At 39.4% G+C, this 20328-nt stretch overlaps 1 protein-coding gene across 2 annotated transcripts in view; it reads right to left on the bottom strand.

Annotated features, from left to right (window-relative positions):
* Positions 1 to 5586: 5586 nt before the first annotated feature.
* LOC138032756 (uncharacterized PE-PGRS family protein PE_PGRS20-like) overlaps positions 5587 to 20328 on the bottom strand; it is a 100994-nt gene continuing 86252 nt past the window's right edge. Inside the window, exons 1-5 of one of the 2 annotated variants that reach the window (XM_068880478.1) lie at positions 13036 to 13452; positions 12801 to 12947; positions 12198 to 12320; positions 8694 to 8816; positions 5587 to 7619 (exon numbers count right to left, since the gene is read on the bottom strand). In XM_068880478.1, the coding sequence (XP_068736579.1) occupies positions 6727 to 7619; positions 8694 to 8816; positions 12198 to 12320; positions 12801 to 12947; positions 13036 to 13354 (1605 nt within the window). In that variant the 5' untranslated portion in view covers positions 13355 to 13452 and the 3' untranslated portion in view covers positions 5587 to 6726. Of the gene's footprint in view, positions 7620 to 8693; positions 8817 to 12197; positions 12321 to 12800; positions 12948 to 13035; positions 13453 to 20328 lie in introns of those variants that run through there. The other variant, XM_068880477.1, reaches the window with a different exon arrangement.

The raw sequence follows: 20328 nt of genomic DNA, 5'->3' as shown, positions 1-20328 counted from the left end.
TGTTTTCGCTGATCAATTCTGGCGAACTATAATCGATTACTTCGATCCCTCTCACTCAAAGAATAGAGCTTAAATGACTGAAGAAGGACTAGTACATCGACACACCGTAACTCTGAGCAATGCTCTCCCCACTACGGCGTTTATAAACGTATTTTTTCCAGAATTTTGTTCACGTTATATATTATTCTTCGGCCATTCTCTTCATCTTCATCTATATAAAAGTCCCTTTTTGACTTCTTCTACGTCATCATAACCCAGGACCCACTTGCGGGCATTTGGTGTGACAACGCCATCATTTTCCGATCATTCCCTTCGCGCTTACAGCTTTCAAGTCGAGAATTTTCCTGGTAACAAACAATACATGTGTTGCTCTATACGCGCAAGCTACAATGATGCGTCCTCGGAGGCAAAATCCTTGCGGGGCAATTAAAAAGTCAAGCTAGGCGTAGTAATTCACTTACTCCACTGCAATGTTACAGCCAAAAAAGGCAGCTCACGACTGGACATCCATTTCACACAAAAAGCTTAGAAATGGAAAGGTATTAATATAGTGTGGACAGTCACCACAGTAATTATGAATTCGGTTCCAAATTAAGCAACCCTAGCCGGCCAGAATACTGCGTGACAAACAAGACAAACGATTTTTATAACTCAATCGCTGTTAGAAATTTTGCCGAAAATCACAGGTTCGAGCTTATCAAACCGCTTTTTAAAGTCTTATCTGGCCAAAAAGATTCTAAACTGTCCCAAACATTGCTTACAGTTGCATTCGTTGCAGATAATTGTAACGCAATCCAATAGAAATTGTTCCTTTAATATATATTATTAGATTTAGCCAAGCCTAAAGGCGGAACTCCCGTTTCTAACCCCAGAAAGCAATATAGTGTATGCAAGTTATTATGCTTCTGCAGTAAAGTGCAAAATTAATCGTCATGATCATGCCGCCGGAAAACATCAAAGTATCTGAAACGTTTAAGATGTTGTCTCGCGACTAAAACGAAATCTGGTTTTATATAATTAAGTGTATTGGGACCCTAATAGTTACTGTCTCCTTACAAACAGAGGCACTCAAGACGTTTAGCTTTCTCTAATTTACAATTTCGCAAGGCTCTGGTGACCAATAACAGAGTGAATAATAAATGATTAACAAACTAGTTTATTATACTTTGGGCATTTTATGGGTTTTTTATTGCCAGAAATATTACGACGAAAAACGGCCGGCGACCAGACATTTCCATTTCTTGAAATGATTATTAGTTTTAATACAGATAAATCTTTTAGCATTGAGGGGACCAGAAGAGTCTGACAGGGCCACTTTAACATTTTGTTTAAAGTCCTTCTACGCAACAAACTTACCCATATTTGAAGAGAGTTCCGAATTAATGTCTTCTTACAAGCTATATTTAATATATAGATGACGTCCTCTGAATCGTGGTCCTTTGCTTAAGCTCCCTCTGTAAATCCTGACTGGCAAACTGGTTCATTTCACTGAAGGTACGCACACACACGATATACCTTATTCCTGAATCTTCTTATTCATTGCTTTTGCCAGATTTAATTTCCTAACCTTTCTGAAGAATGCGTCTTGTTAAGCACTGAAAGGCGTCTTGCAATTTTATTTAAGTTTCAATTTTTAATGTGGGCTGAACACATTGTTAGTATCAAATTAAATGTTTCGCAATTTCTTCATTTTCCGTATTTGCCTAAAAAAAATATTTTCCCTCATCTTTAAAGACAGTCATTGTTCCACAATACCAAAGACCTTTTCTCTCTCATACTTCTATCAAGAAATCAATACCACAGGCTAAAACTGTGTGTAAGGTCACAACGAGATTTTTTGTCGTGATGCCAGCGTTCAGACCATCATTGCCCCGTAATTACTGTAGTCCTCGCTAATAGAAATAATTGCTTTTGGGCGCACATTGTTGATGAAAACTTCATGAAAAGTATTTATATTTAGGCAAAAGAGGTTACACAGCTTCCATTGCTATTTTCGGTAATCTTTTAAAGAACATTAATTCCCAAGACACTTTGCGGGCGTTCCTTCACTAAATTACTTAGTTGCCTATTGTTCGACCAGCACTACTCATCATATTGCATTTGCACCGGCATAGAGGTGTGTAATCTAGATCAAACTTTGCAAATTTGCATCTGAAACATCCTCGCTTACATGATCATTTCATTAACTTTTGACAAGCCTTTGACACTTCTGGGATGGTCATCCACACTGGCTTCCACTCATCACCAATTTTGCAGCAGCCAGAAGCCCATTACCCGGAGCCTCCATCTTCCATATTAACCCTCTGAGTCAACCTTGTCCCGTATCTTTTTATTTTTAGAAGCAACTCGCATGGGGTTTTTGCGAGTGTTTTCACAATAGCCAATCGTAAGAGACCTATTGTCGGCCCCTGAATAAATCTAGTGCAGGACACCCGAAACACAAAGGTATTTCAAAATGATGAAAAGATATAGCAGTTACAAAAATCAAAAGATATGGGACCTATAATACGTATGGAGGTTCCAGCTAATGGGCTCCTGCGCCAGCCAAATACAGCGGGAGAACGAATATCCTGGTTGTTCAGGCCAGTAGTGGTCCACGTGCCTTCTTTCAGTAGGGGATTCTAAAGACATAATGATAAATGCATTTTCACGACCATTTCGCGTATTGTAGCTGAAAATGCAACGTTTTTATGCCGAATATACTTAGCCCAATATTAGCCCAATATTAGCCCAATGCTGTAGCCATCAGTACACCTTTTAGGATATAAAAATATAAAGGAAGGCTAATTTTATCATTTATAAAATGGCACAATCATTTTTGGTTTACTAGCAGTGCCTTGTCACTAATGCTATGGTTTGGAGAAACAATAGTTGTTATCTTGTCCCGGTTTAATAGATCTAGTTTATGTTTATTTAATGAAATCGGTATTCTCCTTCTTTTGCTTTACCTGAGTAGGGTGTAAGCTTTTCCATGCTTCGGTCATATTTACAGAACCTGAGGTCCATTTCCGTCTCACCTATAGACTCCAAGGGGTTTGCCTTATCGTGCATTGACGGCCATTCCCTCCAGATTACGTCGGGAAGTGTTTGTAAAGGATAGTTTAAGGTTGACATGGTGTAATTGTTGATTCAAATAGGGTTGTTCTCTCTGAATATGAATAGCCTCTTTTATCTTGAGTTGGAAACTGGTGGAGGCGTGATCTAAAACCCTAAAACAATCTGCTGAATACGAGGCATGACAATGTTCAGAATTCTGCAGATGTTTGAAAATGTGAGAGGCTACATCACTGGTTAAATGCTCCTTCACACCCGTGGAAAAATGCTGGACCGTATGCCGGACCGGATGCATACGATTTTTCATTAGCATTTTCTATTTATTATAAATTCAGCTTACATCGCTTTGTATTTTACTGAGGATGGCGGAAGTTTCCGTCGAAACATGTTTTACAAACTCAAAGGCTTCGTCTTTTTTTTTTTATTGTTTACTTGTCTGCTTCCAATTCCTCTGTACTATTACCTTTTTTTGTTAAGGACCTGTGACTGTTTCTTAATGTCGTTAATCATTCATATTATACTTCGCCTCAATAGCAATTAAGGCTCCCCTTGAGATTTTTGCTAGCAGCTGAAGTTCATGTAATTCGATGGCCATAAGACGAATATCTCTATTCACTCCTGATCTGGAAAACCTGTAGAGCACCGCAGCACTATCTCCCTCATCACAGCAAATGCACTTATTAGTGACACTAGCTTTGTGTTTGATGAATGGTCTGGTACAGGGCAAGTCTTTCTCAGAAAACCCGCTACCTCTTTGTTGGGCCTTCTTTAGTTTGGATAGGCTTAATTTCAAGTGGCATAATTAAATTAATGCCATTTAGCTTGATGACCATTGACTTACAAAATCGTCAACCGAAGTAGTTTCCAATGTCGAACTTTAGCTGCTCAGGCAGTCTATTGAGAGACTTAGAGCGCTTTCAATTTGACAGAACTGTTCGGCCAGACTGGAAATTTTGAAGGACTAACTCTACAACGCTTTCAATTTACCACACTTAGCTTTGAGGATGGTTATACTCCTCGAGAAGGATGCGAGGGATTATCATGCAAATGTCCCGTCGAATAGTTGCATTTTCCTTGCAAACTGACAGGTCTGGCTGGCCAGCTCTGAGAAAAGTAAAAGATCCCTTAAACTCTGCCAGATTGTCCAGAAGGTACAATACTTTAACATCGGAGTGGAATGTACGGGTATTGAGAGGACATCGCAAAGGCTCACTTTGGTTTGCTGATAGGTAAGACATGATTCCAGATAAGATTCCACTGAAATGACATTTCAGCACATTCACGTGACTAATGAGACAAAAAGAATTAATACGTGGAGGTAAATTTCAGACGTCTGGCCAACTTTCTGAGTAAGTTTGTGATTTTGCTTGTGTACTTAACGTGCTTGTACGTAGTGACATGTGGAGGCCGTCATCTCGGGTAACCGAGTGAAGATCGGGCACGACCTTGATTTATTAATAGTCGAATTTCGTATTTCATGAAAACTAATAGGGCTACGTTTTGGTGAAGTAAGGAGATCACTTGAGGAAGAAATTAAGGGGAAAAATTAAAGTTTTCGCATTTATACCACAGGACACCCACCGCGCAATGTTTTTTCCAAAATGACTCGCTCGGTAAAACCCCACTCAGAAGAGGTCAAACTGGGCACTGGTCGTAATATTGTCCGCCCGTACAGACTGTCGGAGTGGAGGTGGGGAGGCAGGACAGCCATGGGAACGGGAGTGTTCGGGCAATTTTCCATGGCGGGAAATCGGCGTTGCATTTGGCAACCCTAGTTTTTCTGGCGGGAAATCATATCAAGGACGAGCAACAAGATAAATAGCAGGAAAGAGTACGGGAGAGGAGGCGATGAAATTTGAGAAATTTAAGCCAAGCCAATCCTCGAGAGAAGCCGAGGAAGGAGAAGAAGAGAAAATCAACTTAAAGCTGAGAGAAATAGAGCGAGAGACAAAACACATATTTACAACGGTTAGCTTTCAGGTTAATGTTTTCCTTCTTTAATAATAAGCTTATATGCCTCGCTGCCTTACGCATTTTGGAAAACTTGACTTCCGCAAGTCAAGTCAGATCAATTTTTACTGAAACTCTCGCAAATACGATAAACAGTCGGGAAAATAACAGAACAAATTATACGACCAATTACACAGAAAAAAAAAAAAAAGAAAAGAAAAGAAAACTACATAAAGTACAAAATAGAGGGTCTATGTGGGGGAATAGCTTTCACGGCTAACGGCAAAAAAAAAAGCCTTTTCACGGCTAATGGTTTTTTTTTCTGTCACGGTTAACTTACATGAAAAAGAAAGAAACGTCCCTCCTTGAAAAAAAAACTTTTCCGTTTTTGCTTTTTGGGATTCTCTGTATTAGTTAGTAGGATCTTAGTACACATATTGAATAGAAAAAGTCATTGGTCATCAGAATGCGACTTAAATTTTTGTCAAGTCCTCCAACTAATAGTCTTCCCCCGCGGCCGTTTTAGTGTCGTCACGTAACGATTCTGCCTCCCTTGTGGGGAGGATCGTTGCGTGACGACACTTTTCAAAATAAAATTTTAAAAAAATCAAATAATGCTTTTAATTTTTTTCCCGGCTAAAGGTTACTTTTTTGTCATTTTCACGCCTAAGGATTAACTTCTGATAACGTTTCTCGGCTAAAGGTGTTAACCCCATTGAGACCCTCAATATACCCTGTGAGGTTTGAGACACCCAAATAGTTTGAAGGGGCACTGTCATGCCAAATTTTCTGTTTTTAGGTCAAAACTGGGTAAATGTCTACCTTAATACTTAAGCTCACACGTACAACATTTCTGACAACCCACTGACAAGATATGAAATGTATTTATGGTTCAAAGAGCTATTCGTATTTAATTTTTGGTGTGATGTTCCTGAAGACACTGTCTCCAAATTTGAAAAGACTGGCTAGTGGACAGTTTTTTCAAGTTTCAATCCCTATACATGCTCTCCATCCTTGGCTGCAAACAACAAAAAATAGCTTCAGTGCACTTCAGTGGTCATTGGAAACAAAACTACAGCATTAATTTTCGGCGTAAGGACGCCTTTTATTGTTTTAAATTAGCGTGACACTGCCCCTTTAATGAGCTAATCAAGTAGGTGACCCAAACGAACTATTTACCTCACCACAGTTAATTATCCTTGAATAAAATAATAACAGCAATATCAGACGAGTTATCATCTTATAGTCCCTAAATTTTTTCATAACTGCAGAGCTTAAAAATTCCGTTGAATGCAAAGTTATTTAAAAGTAGTACAAACTGCTACACCCATGTTGACTCTTAAAGTGAGACAACTCGAATATTTGCACCAGGCCATCATCGTTCAGGTGGCCACCAGAGGCACCCGAACAATTCCAACCACCGCAATACGATCCTCCTCCTCCTCCTTCGGCTTGTTCCCTTTAAAGCAATACGTAGTTGAATAAATAATTTGGTTAAAAAGGATTACTCCATGAAGCTTTTTCGCCGTATCCTCTAACACAGAATTTCCATTTTCCTAGCCATGGTTCATTATTCGCAAACAAAATGATTACAATAATATGAAAGAAGTTATCCCATTATATTAAGTCTAAATTTTCCCCTAACTGCAAATATTAAATGTTCCATCTAAATGCAAAGGTCTTGAAACTTTTTACGAAGTGTTATACCCATTTTGCCTCTTGCTAAGACAACTCGAATATTTGCACCAGGCCATCATCATTCAGGTTGCCACCAGATGCACCCGAACAATTCCAGCCACGGCAATATGAACCTCCACCCCCTCCGGCTTGCTTTGGGTGAGTGCCGCTTCCTCCACCAGAGTAACCACCTCCACCGCCTGATGCACCGTTATCTTCAGAGCCCCCTCCCCCACCACCAAATCCCCCAACTGCCCCAGGGGTTGGTCCACCATTGTAACCACTATTCATTGCACCCGCTCGTCCTCCTACCCAACCTTGAGCACGTGACCCACCCCTTTCACCATGACTATTACCTGCCCTGGCACACCCCTGCGCTAACCAACCTGCGCCTACTCCCCCATGATAACTAGCACCTGCACTGTTGCACTGACCGGGCTGTCCCCTAGTTCCCCCGATTCTGCTATTAGACGATACTTTCCCTACGCTACTAGAGCCATTATTACCCACCTGACCATCCGACCCGTTATATCCACCAGATGCACCCCCACCCCCTCCAGCAGCCAGCAAAAGCACATTACTTATTGTATAAACAAAACTCCCTCCCCCTCCCCCTGTACCAGCGTTGTCCTCCACAGACAACCCTAGTTCAGCTGCAGTCATGTTAGTTGATTGCCCTCCTTTCACCTCCACAGAATCTCCTCCTCTCTGTCCCACCACAATATTCAGCACTGTCCCTTTATTCAGCGTAAACGTTCCCTCTTTCAAGGCTCCTTTGCCTCCGTAGTAAATTCCTGAGCTGTCCCCGTAGTTATACGAGTGGGTTCCTCCTCGACCGCCGCAAGCTTTGATCATGTAACGACCATTTCTTGGAACAGTGAATTGCTGAATTATGCCAAATCTTCCTTTGGCACCATTTGTTGTTATATTTGAGAAACCTAAAGGACAATTTTAGTGAAGTGATCAGTTGGTGAAGAAGCCATTCACAGGTTATTATGCCATGTAAAGTTCAACTTCTCGGCTGTACTTGTAAATCGGGAGAAATTCAATTTCAGCTTTGCGTTCGAGGTGGACCTCCAGAAACAATCCATGTTATCAGTGTATGTTAATTTGTTTGACCTTATTATCCCACTAGCTTGGCTCGTTTGAGTCAAGAATCAATATTAATAAGTTAGTCAGAGAAGAATGTGAAACTGTTACAGTGGGTGCTGTGGAGAGACAGCAATTAAATACATTGGATAATAATAATAATAATAATAATAATAATAATAATAATAATAAATATTTACAATTTTAAACTATATACCGACATTATTTACAAATTTTAAAAACTAAATTATATGTTAACGATAGAAAACTATTTACGATATGTGAATAATTTATAAATTGGAAAAAGACAATTAAGCATTACTAAAGAAAAAGCTAATCAAAAAAAAAACTTACTCATAATAGTAATAATAATAAGTTAAAATGATGATCTAAAACATAATGGTCTAAAAACGTGTTGTACATAAAAAGTCTTATGTATCAAAGAGAAAAATCAGTCAGGCGAAAGCATAACACATTCGTTAATAAATTATTATGTCAGTCCAGCAAGTCCCTTCTCTATCTCTAAGTCATTCTCCTGTATATTTGTCTTTCTTCTGCTCCCCTCAAACAAACTAGGGCAGTCCGCAGGATGGTGAAGGACACTTTCGTTCGAATCCATGCGATTGTTGTTGCATAGTCCTCCTGCTTCTTTGAAGAGATGAGCTCAGTAATAATAATAATAACAATAATAATAATAATAATAACAATAACAATACTACTACTACTACTACTACTACTACTACTACTACTACTACTAATAATAATAATAATATTAATAATAATGATAATAATGATAATGATAATAACAGTAATAATGTTTCTTATTTTTTTCTCTGTTGTATTAAAAAAAAGTGATACACCAAGAATTTGATTACAATCCCGTACTCCTTATTTCCTGACTAAAATTAAAAGGTGCAAGTTACCTGAGCATGATTTTCCACTACCAGTGTATCCTGGCTTGCAAGTGCAGTGGTAAGAGCCAAGAGTATTGTAGCATGACGCGTTTATGTGACAGACGGGGGAGGAAGTATTGCATTCATTAATATCTACAACAAAAAGGGGCAAAAGTTTCACTCAAATCGTCATCCTCTGCTGACCTCTCACTGTGAATCTAAAGTTTGAGGTGAAAAGATGATGTAGAAGAAAAGAAGATGGAGTAAGAGTATGGAGTGGAAGGAACGAAGCAGAAAAGGAAGAATAATAAAGATAAAAATACTAATTTAATTCTTAAAAACGCATAATACAGAACGTGTCTATGCTTTTTACATGGAATACGAAATAAAGCGATATATGTTGTGGTTTAACTTTGTTTTTGATTTGAAATGTTTTTAAACCGGTTCATATTTTTCAAACCAGTTTAAATTTTTTAAACTGGTTTTATTTTTATCAACTGTCTTTCTTTTTTGGGGGTGTAGTTTAGAAAAACAGGGGCTTGGTTTTTTAGGGGGTCTAAAAAAGAACTAGATATATTTTCCTCTCTTCAACTCACCTATCCCTCCCTGATCCTCTCCAGTACCTCAAACCTACCCCACCCTTCTTTCACACATCAATCCCCCCCTTATGCCCACCCCCTGTACTCACAGACATTTCCTTTTACTCAAGAGCTTTCTGTATACTCACCAGAACTTAATCTTGAACTCCTTACCTCTGAATCTGCTTCTTACTTGTTAATCCACTTGACCACGCAAGAAATTGATGCAAATTCAGAGTAATTATAAATGAATATGTTATTATTCACTTTAGGCCACTCTTGGTCAAAAGTTTGATTTATACACAAATGTGCAATACGACACTAGAGCCACATATGGCAGAGTCACATTTGCGTAAATGAAATCGATTTCTACAAAGAAGTAGAGGAATTGAAAGGCCACCTAAGGACAAAGGACTCACAAAAAAAAAGTTATTTAGAGGATGATTTGTTCAAAAAGGCCAAACATTTCTTGAAAGAAAAAACAGAGACACAACTCCGCCTTTCAGGAAACAAGGATCGATCTAAGTTTTATGACTTTTTATTTAAGATTGGATTTTAAAATATCTACAGAGTTTGCTGTTTTAAGATCTAGTGGCAAAGCGTTCCATAATTCAGACCTGGCGAAAATGCTATATCTCCGTAGGTTTTCGAGTTCGTAGCAGGGACTGCTCATAATCATTTTCCTGCGGAACGTAAGCTGCGAGAGGTGGTATGGTCTCAGACGAGATCAGACAGTTTTACTTGTAAATGAGTAATAGAATTTTAAACTGGATGCGGGCACGTACAGGTATAGCCAATGTAGGCTCTTCAGGATGTCGCTGATGCGGTCTTCTTTTTAAAGTCTTGCAACCACTTCGGTGGCAGCATTCAAAACACGTTGTAGTTTTTTAACTTCAATTTCAGGTAGACCATAAAGCAAGCCGCTACACTGATCTAAACGTGTGGTAACAAAAGCGTTAACTACCTTTTCAACTTGACATTGATCGAGATAATTCCTAATCTTCCTGATGTTACTTAGTGCCGTAAAAGAAGCTTTGCAGATGTTGTTAATGTGCTGCTTGAAGTAAAGACAAGAGTCAAACACCACTCCCAGGTTACGGGTCTCATGTTTAGGCTTGACAGTTAAACCTCCACCATGATGACAATCTCAGGTTTGAGAGAAATAGAATGTGCAGAATTTTCGAGAAACGTTTTGAGTCGACAAGGTTTTAAGTTGAGTGATTTTCCATAAGCTATATAAGGCAGTGTTCCATATGCTCTAGACTTTCTACCTATCAGGTTTTTTTTCAAGTGTTACTTTAAAAACCCTCTCAAATAGCTACCTCAAGATGTGCCCTGAGCCGATGAAATAACGCGCGTGTTTAGGGCGCGTTCGAGTGACTGTATTCTGGAGTTACATAGAAATATTTCGTTTTTATGGAGATTCACATAAAGGAATAAACGCTCAAAGATATAATGGTATAAGTACAAGGAAAGGTTACGTTTATGCAATCGTTGGCCGTGTAGCACTAGATTTCAGTCCCATATGAACCATGTGAGCGTTAGCCCTACTAATGGAAATGGGCCAACACAAGGACAGAGAAAAACTCTGACCAGGGTGGGAATTGAACCCACGACCTTCGGGTTAGATCTCCACCGCTCTACCGACTGAGCTACAAGGTCAGACGGGAGCAGGCCGTGGGAAGTGAAGATGTTAAAGTCACGGCAATGAACATGTACAAGTACAAGGAAAGGTTACGTTTATGCAAACGTTGGCCGTGTAGCACTTATATTTTAAACAGAGTTAACTGAATAGAGTGTAATGTGAAGTGCTAGATTTCAGTCCCATATGAACCATGTGAGCGTCAGTCCTACTAATAGAAATGGGCCCATACAAGGACATTGAAAAACTCTGACTAGGGTGGGAGCTTAGAGGATCCGACTAGATCACGGAGGGTGATGGGTTCGAATCCCATCTAGAGCTCGGATTTTTCCGAGTTCTCAGTGGGTTCCATCAACATTTCATTTCAAATGTGTAAATCATTCTCACATTCGCTCACTTGGGTGGTTGGTTGGCTGCATCTCAGATATGCTTTAAGGTGATATGCGCGATGCAAATTATGAGGTATGCTGTCAGTAGTTGTTTGACTCTGTAGCTGCGTGATGCAGTTCGAGTCAGACTCACATTTCACCAGTGCTCCTCATAGAGTCTCCAGTAGCTCAGTGCTTAAAGCTTCCGACTCGATCATGAACTGTCGTGGGTTCGAATCCCATCTGGGGCTCGGATTTTTCCGAGTTCCCAGTAGGTTCTACCAATGTTTCATTTCATATGTATATATCATTCTCACATTCGTAAATGTAAATGTAGAAGTTTATGTGCGCTTAGTTGACCGCTCCCTACAAGGGCTTTTCAGGATCGACCGGTTCAACGGGATAGGACCAAATGCATATGAAGGCGCCCTAGGCCTCCGCCATACAATCCATGTGTAATCTCAGAGAACCGCAAACCCAGCGAGATGTGATTGACTGGGAGTTGACTTTGAGAAGGGAGGCAAACGGAGTACCCAGAGAGAAACCTGAGGAGTGAGGTTGAGATCGACTGAAACTCAGCCTGCATACGTCCCGAGGCCAGAGTTTAAATTTTGTCACAGAGGTGGGAGTCACGATCGATGACCACTACACAACAAGGTCGGACGCGAACATTTTATCTATTACTTAAATTGCTGTCTGAATTATCATCCGTCACCCGTGAGATAACTTTTAATAAGTTTTAATTGCATCTAACCCCAGCTAGCTAATGAGTTGTCCAAGCCTTAAAAAACGCATTTCTGACCCGGGTTTCAATGTGTTTAATTTATAAAGACATAATATTCAAAATCGTTGAATGTAGCCCTTACTCTAGATTTGCGTGCAAAGTTAGTACCTTCTTATTTTAGAAAATGCCTGTTTAAACTGTCTCTGGTGGACTTTAAATTACCTTTGCAAGTTTTTCCGTCTCCAGCATATCCGGGTTTGCAAGTGCACCTGTAGGAACCAAGACTATTGTTGCATGTAGCATTTACATGACACACAGGTGAAGAAGCAGTGCATTCATTAACATCTACAACATAAAGGAACAATTTTAACCGCGATTAGCATGTAATCCATCTCCAAACCCGCCCCATTATTTTGCTTTAAGTCCAACAGGATAAGGCAACCGAAAAGACAGAGTAGGTTTGCTTCGAGGGAACCAGGAAAACGTGGAAGAAGATAAAGTGGTGGAGAACGAGACAGTGAAAGGATTGCAGGAAAAAAAAGGAAACACGGATGAGGTTAAGAGAAGAAAAAGGAAGTTAAAAAGATGGGTCAGATGGAGCTGCAGATGAAAATGGAATTAGAGCCAGATAAAAATATAAGGGCTATAAAGATGTAATTGAATGAGCTTTAAGATGTGGATGTAGGTGAAAATGAAGATGGGGTTCGAGATGGAGATGACGATGATGATTTACATAAATCCTGACGTTAGGATATAGCCAATGCAGATGAAGAAGAACATGGAGAAGAAGATTAATTACAGAAGTGCGAGGTTTTCAGATCTCACCTTCAGTTTTCATATCGCAAAATGCAAGAACTGGAATCCCTGGCTTTATTGAAGACATCCAGTATTTGCCGTTGGGTGATCTTCCTTCACTCATCTTAATTTCCTTGCAGGACTCGGCTGCTAGGTCAGAGATGGAGCCTAGTGGGACTGAAATTGAGAAACTAGTATTATTCCTTTATCTTTGTTTGAGCAGTCTTTTCCATGCAACAAACCTAGCTTGCTAAAGTCCACTTACCTCTGTTTATGTATTTTCTGAAGTAATATCTGTCTCCATCAGGAATAAAATCCTCAGGTCTGGCTTCCTTGGTGCGATCACTGAGTTCGCACATATGGAGAGACATCACAAAGTTGAAGCTTTGGCATCGATCATCCTTGAGGCAGACCGAAAGGAAATGAAGGCCAATATTGGCCATCATTGTTTGATAGATGTGTCCTTGCAACATCCATCCCAAGATGGACTCCTCAGATCCAAATGCAGGACATTGTTGAGACTTCGTTTTATCGACAATCTGACAAAAGGCAACACAAATCAAGAGCACTGACGGCGCTCTCATTTCTTTTGCGATAACAGCTGTAAAAAGTTTTCCAGACAACTAAAAAGAGATTAAAAATGCAGACCTATAAACTAGATCTTTTTCTAATCACTAGCAGTTCTGATATACCAGCTGTGCATTGATGGTTTCGGCTCGTTGGTATCTCTATATATATTTTCTATGGGTAACATAACCCGTAAGTTTTTATTGCCGCATTTGAAAGTGACTCAATAATAACTAAAACGATATTTTGTTTCCAGGTAATTCATTATTGATTTTTTTTTTGTCAATTCAGCTCATCACTCAATTTGGTGATGCAAGTTCCAGCGGGCACGAGTGGAAGAGTTTTTTTTTCTCATAAACCGAGAATGAGATATCAGTAAGTCTTTCTTCAATAATGCTTGTAAAATGGATCGTAAAGATCGGTTAAAGTGAATTACGGTACGCACAAACAACTTTCTCTCAATTATTATCATCACTTTGCAACTCGATCGTATCCCATGGCTGCACGACCAATCAGAGAAGACATCAAATTGTGATACACAAAGCACTAGTCCTTAGAGACAGGATAAGAACTCTCTTGAATAGTTACCCAAATTGCAATTTTGAGTTAACAATCGATTGTGTCAATACATTTAGAACAGATTATGTTAATTCCTTAAATAGATGGTGGAAATTCTAACCGGTCTATTTACACAGGAAGATAATATCCAGCTAATAGTTTGTGCACATTCTAAATCACGCACGCACGAGAATTTATTTTCCAAAGACATCTTCAGATTCTTAAAATCATTATAGATTATTTGTCTTCATTCAGTTCAAAATTCGTGAACGTATTCACATGCATACATAAAATGATATTAGAATACTCCGAAGGAACAACATGTTGATTCCATTATAGAATCTGATAGGTTATCTCGCGACTAAATTTAATCTAATATTTACTGCCTCCTTACAAACTCAGAGGCACTCAAGAAATTCTAGTCAGTCTATTTACACAGGAATTTAAGCTAATAGTTAGTGCATATTCTATATCACGCACGCCCGAGAATTTATTCTTTTAGAGACATCTTATGAGATCTGTAAATCATTATGGATTATTTTTCTTCATCCAGTTAAAAATTCGTGAACGTATTCATATGTATACTTAAAAGGACATTAGAATACTCGGAAGGGACTACACGTTGATTCCATCAAAGAATCTGAAACGCTTAAGATGTTATCTCAGGACTAAAATTGTTTAATTTCTGGTTTGAAGTATATTGGGATGCTAATACTTACAATCTCCTTGCAAACACAGATGCACTCAAGACGTTTCACCTTCCCTAATTTACAATTTCACAAGGCTCTGGTGACCGATAATGGAACGAATAATAAATTATTAATACAGGAATCTATTTTGCCTCAGTCATTTTATGGTTTTTTCTTTTCAAATTCCAGAAATCTTAGTCCGTAAAACCGGCGACTGGGCATTTCCAGAACATTCGCAACAGCATACTTTCGTTAGACAGAGCAACTTTAACTTCTTGTTCATAGTCCTTCTTGGCAACAACATTACCCATATTTGGAGTGAGTGCCGAATAAATGCCTTAGTTTAAATCAATTTATATTCGTCAGTTTGTTTCCCCTCGCAGATATTAAAATTAAGAGTCTCACAAAAAATAAGTTAAGTATATGGGTTAATCTAGTAGTTACAAGAAACCTACAGTATCAACTTATTTCAATTTTTGACGTCTTAGCGGGTACATGTGTATTATTGTTTCAAGAAACGAAGGCCCTCTGCGAGCTCCCTAAAAGGGAGATTACGCAAGGACGACGACGACGACGACGACGACGACGACTACGAAAACGCCACAAAACAACACCTCAGACTAATGAGGTAACACAAAAGCACTGAACGCCCTGCACGTGCGTTTTTCGTGTTGGTACATTTCTTTGCCGTTCTCGTCCTGACAACGTCGTGAATTGACCAAATTTCAGGTTGTGAGGAGGACATGAGAGCATAACCGAACATTTTTCAATTTTCTCCCCAAACAACCACACCGTTCATGCCAATTTTATTCCTGCAATGTTGATACACGCTTTCCATTCCGAACGACTTGGGGTTATAAGGAAGTAATTACAATAACGATAAATAATATTTTTAAGATGATTCTTATTGGCGTCATCGTCCCCCTTAGGTAAGCTCCCTAATGTATTAAACACTTAAGGTACTTTCTCTTCTGATTTTTTCCCAACCTCCACTGGTATTATCTCCGCAGCACTATTAAGCCGAACTTTTTAGATCAACAGATAGACTTGTTTATTGTTACTATTTGCGGCAATAGCTGAATTACAGGTGCACATCAGCTGTTTCAACAAAAACAATAATCACATGCACTCATTTTGAAATGGCACCTTTTACACTAAAGATTCCTTTCGTGATTCGTGATGCTTTCAGACTATCATTGCCCCGTCATTATTGTAGTCTGTGCCAAAAGAAATAATTACCTAGCTTGGCAGCTGCCTTTTATTATCCTCTCTAGTGACAAGGAAAGGAAACTCTGCACAGACCTCCTAGATGGTCTGTCACGCATGCGCGATGTCATATCAATGCAACGTCACTTCCACTCAGCCGCCATTGGGCAAGCGTTAAAATTCAATGTGGTAATAACAGCTTTTACATCGGTTTTTTGGTTAATTATTCGTTCAAAGTTCTGGACGATTTCGAGGAGATCCGTGCTGAGGCTTTCCTTCCTTCTTGCCAGAGAGGCCAGTTTAGGAAACCTCTATCAAGCAGGGTAATAGCTGATATAGAATTAAACAAAAGGCTGGCATTATTACTAGTATCAGATATATTTCGTATTTGTCAGAACTAGGAGCGGAAGCAAAATATATCTTTTTTTCTAGCAGTGAATTGCTGCTTGCCACTGTTACTCGTTTTACGTTTAAAACGAAATTCGTTAGGGTCCTGGGTAATGCATGGACAAAAATCCCACAATGCAGCGCGATTTACGCTTGTGAGAAACTTGCACAAAATGTTATAATTTTACGGCGGAGAGACAGTCGATGGCGGTCGAAACACGATCAATACTTTCGCTGAAATGTAACACAGATGCAGTTCGGAGGTTGGGACTCTGACAAGCTGAGTCGTAGGCACTCTTGTTGCTTCCAGTTTTTACAAAGCAGGGCCATTTCTCTCAATTTGCAACTCATTCACTGCACGTAACTCGTAATGGTAAGTGAATCGAGGTTTGCCTGCTTAACTTATTTAGTGAATATTATGTATTAATGAGTTTTGTACGTGTAGTTTCGGTGTAAAAGTTATAGATGTCATCGATCCACCGTATTGAACAGATTTATTTGACTGTTATCAAGAGGTAACCTGTTGATGCAATTATGGTGTATTACCTCTTTTGAGAAATAAAAGAGGCGCGAACGACGATGGAAACTTTGTTTTCAGGTCTCCGGAAATCTCGAATCAGCGCCACCAACATCTTGACCATTTTTGCACAACGATCTCATATGCAACCCATAAGTGTACCAGCGTGAAATTTCGCGCGAAAGTTGTGCGACTCTGTAAATTCAACTGGAGCCTGGAACAGTTGACCTTAGAACAACACCAAATGTTACTGGCGCATTACAAAGAACCTTTGCAAGTCGACTGCGACCGTTCGTTTCGATTGTGAGGTAGGCCGCTTGTTTATCGTTAATTTGCTTTTTATGTAAACAGGAAGCTGAACTTCTTCCAATTTCTAAACGAATGAATTATACAGTACGCTGCACTGTTAATTTAGACTCTACGGCATTGTTTTTGCGATATCCTTTAAATTAACTGAAACGATTTGTTAAGTCACGTTTCAGTTTTCGTTCAAGTCGGCATTTTGTTTTAAAACATCTCACTCTCGTTATGTACCAACTATTTATTTGGACTAGTGAACCTTGAGGTTATAAACTATTTTGTCTGTAAGTTTCATGTTAAACTGAGCAACACCACTTTGTCTTTTTTTGTTGTTGTAAGTAGTCCCTTTGAATACAAAATTGTTTCACTTGGGACATGATTGTCACCATCCTTGGAGAACCAGTGGCAGATCGCGGAGGCAAGGGGAAGTCTATAAAACGGGAAAAAGAAAATGGCGACGAAGAAAAGCATAGTACGGTGAGAATAACCCCTGGGGACACGCTCTTACCAGACCAGTTCCAAACAGTAGGCGTGATTCTCAATTCTGATTGGTGCCAGAAATTCTTTGTGCTTTTCTGCCCAATCAGAGGTCAGCAGGCCGTGAAGTCGTTTCGTGTCTTCTTACACGGAAATCACTTGATCGCCATATCGTTTGGCAAGGTTTTGCTCGAGGGGAAAAGTCTCAATCACAGCACAAAATGTACAGGAAATCGCTCGGAATATCGGCGGAGAAATACGCTGGACCTTTCGCAAGTATCGTTACAGTAGCGATTTTCCTGGTCGAGGTATTTCTAGATTTCTTACATGAATTGCTGTGGCAGAAACTTTGCTAATCTCGAGAAATTCTTGATCGCTCGCTCGGGCCACACTGGTAAGTCGAGCACGCAGCATGACTTTATTTCAACGCTCGCCAAATTCAACGCTATCGAGCTCGTGCTCTGTTCACGATATTCTTCACGATGAGCCACCCGAAAGAGGCAGTTGACGACTGTTGTGGAGTGCGTTCTTACGTTTTTTTAACGAAAAGAGAAAGCGAAACCTTCATGGTGAATTTTTGACAATATTTGAAGAAGTTTTTGATCAAAATTAAAAGTCCAGGCAGATGATGGTCTTTCTCGTGCTATTTGTGACACTTGTCACAAAAGGGTGGAATCAGCAAACCACATGTTGAAAAGGAGACGTCCACTTTCTCCTTTGACATCGAGCCAAGGGGATGCAAAAACTGCTTGTCACTTTGACAAGAAAAAAGGTTATAGAATAATTATTCCCTATGAAAATGTACAAATGTACCAATTAAGCCAATTCCACCATCGTCTGTAATGTCTTGTCCTGGTGAGTTAAAAAAATCACCATGAGGAAACGACCCAAACACCAAAATCAAGTTGCCACTGCTTTCCAAAATCAAGCAAAGGAACATTATGTATACATACACACACTGTATGTCGATGTAGAAACGCATGTTTTAATATACTGACAGTGTACTAGAAAATAAAATTTGCTATCGTTGTAATGGCATATCCTTAAGTTTCAAGTTTATTGCAAATTACTTAGTTTAACTTATTATAAAAGATGCCATATCCTTATCCTTTAGGAGGTCAGAAAGGGTGTTCAGCCGAGAGCTCCCGCTTAATGCCACACATGCTACCTGAGCCACTCCAGAGGATAACGAATCAACATTAATACAACCGGAAATAGAGTTTGTTAGATTTGATCAGGTTTATCTAAAAAGTTCGTCCAGCGTCCTTCCCTGGTTTGTTTGGAAACATAATATTTATTACGATTGGAGTCTGTCAGCAATGGCCACGCGGTTTTGGACTCCGCTACTTTTAATATTTTAGTCTGCATGTTCAACCACAAATGGAATCTAGTGGACGGAAATCATAACTCCAATGTCACTCGTACAGTTTTCAGCTTATCTGTCATCGAGGAACGGGTAATAAGAAGTATCTGGTGTTTAGCGAGCTTTGATAGTCAACTTCACAATCACTTCACAAGATGGCGCTACTACGAGTACGGCATTCGCCCAGGCTTCATAAGTTTACTGCTTTTAGGTGGGGATATAGAGTCCGCCTCCTTGGAAGTCGATGTATATTCAAAGCAATTCGACATTATCGCCATCACAGAGACGCATTTAGACGAAACAGTAAACTCTGCAGAGTTATTCCCCTCACATTTTCGCGTTTATAGACGAAATAGAAGCCGAAGAGGTGGTGGGGTTTTGGTAGCTGTAAGCGATAAGATTATTTGTAACCAGCGAAATGTATTAGAAGGATCTGACATTGAACTTTTAATGCTTGTTGTTCATTATTCGAAAAACAAGTCCTTTGTGCTTGGTGTGTTTTACAGACCTCCGGCAAGCGACACCAGATGTTTAGAAATATTGCAAAAAAAATTGGAATAATTCTGGTTGGAGATTTTAATCTCAAGGACGTGGATTGGACTAGTAGATTAATGCTGAAAAATTCACTTGATTACGAATTATTTTCGGATATATTGTCGGATAATTTCCTAACTCAAATGGTTTTGCAACCTACAAGAGGAGACAGCATTCTTGATTTTTTCTTGATTTTGTCTTGACTAATAATAGTGATGCGATTTGCGAGGTCGAGGTTGGTGAACCAATTTCGGATCACAATATTATTTCTTTTAATGTGAATGTTCATCCCTGTCATCGGAAATCATCTGAAAGAGGGTTTTATGACTTCAACAAGGCTGACTGGTTACGCTTAAATGAACTGTTCGAACACATTCCATGGCATTGTGCGTTTCTTTCCAATGATGTGAATGAAGTTTGGAGTGCGTGGACATACTTATTTTTTACCGCTGTTGACGAGTGTATCTCAAAAAGGAGAAAGAAGAAAAATCGCCTGGCCCCTTGGATTTCAGCTGAAATAATTAAACTTGTACGGAAAAAGAAGCGATTGTACAAACAAGCTAAGAATAGTAGTAATATTGAGTCGTGGTCCACTTACAAAAAGACAAGTAATTTGTTGAAGAAAGAATGCAACAAGGCCCGCTGGGAGTACCTCGATAAATTGGCTAACGATATGCACGATAATAGTGAACATAAGCTTTTTTGGAATTACGTGCAGTCCAGGCGTAAAGGATCTAATGATCTAATTGTCGTAAAGATGGACAATGGCAACGTGCTAACAAACGAAGGTGACATTGCTGAGTGTATGAATGAATATTTGGTTCTGTTTTTACAGCCGAAAACTTCGATAGTTTTCCATCATTCGATCAAGTTATCAAAGACAAGGATCTTTGTTTTATACACTGTTCACCTAAGGATGTTAGTAAGATTCTAAGCAAGCTCAAACCTCGTAAATCTCCT

The sequence above is a fragment of the Montipora capricornis genome, chromosome 14 (genome assembly GCF_036669925.1).
Source record: "Montipora capricornis isolate CH-2021 chromosome 14, ASM3666992v2, whole genome shotgun sequence".
NCBI lineage: Eukaryota > Metazoa > Cnidaria > Anthozoa > Scleractinia > Acroporidae > Montipora > Montipora capricornis.
Note: the sequence above shows the minus strand (reverse complement) of the source record. Positions and strands in the feature narration are given on the sequence as shown.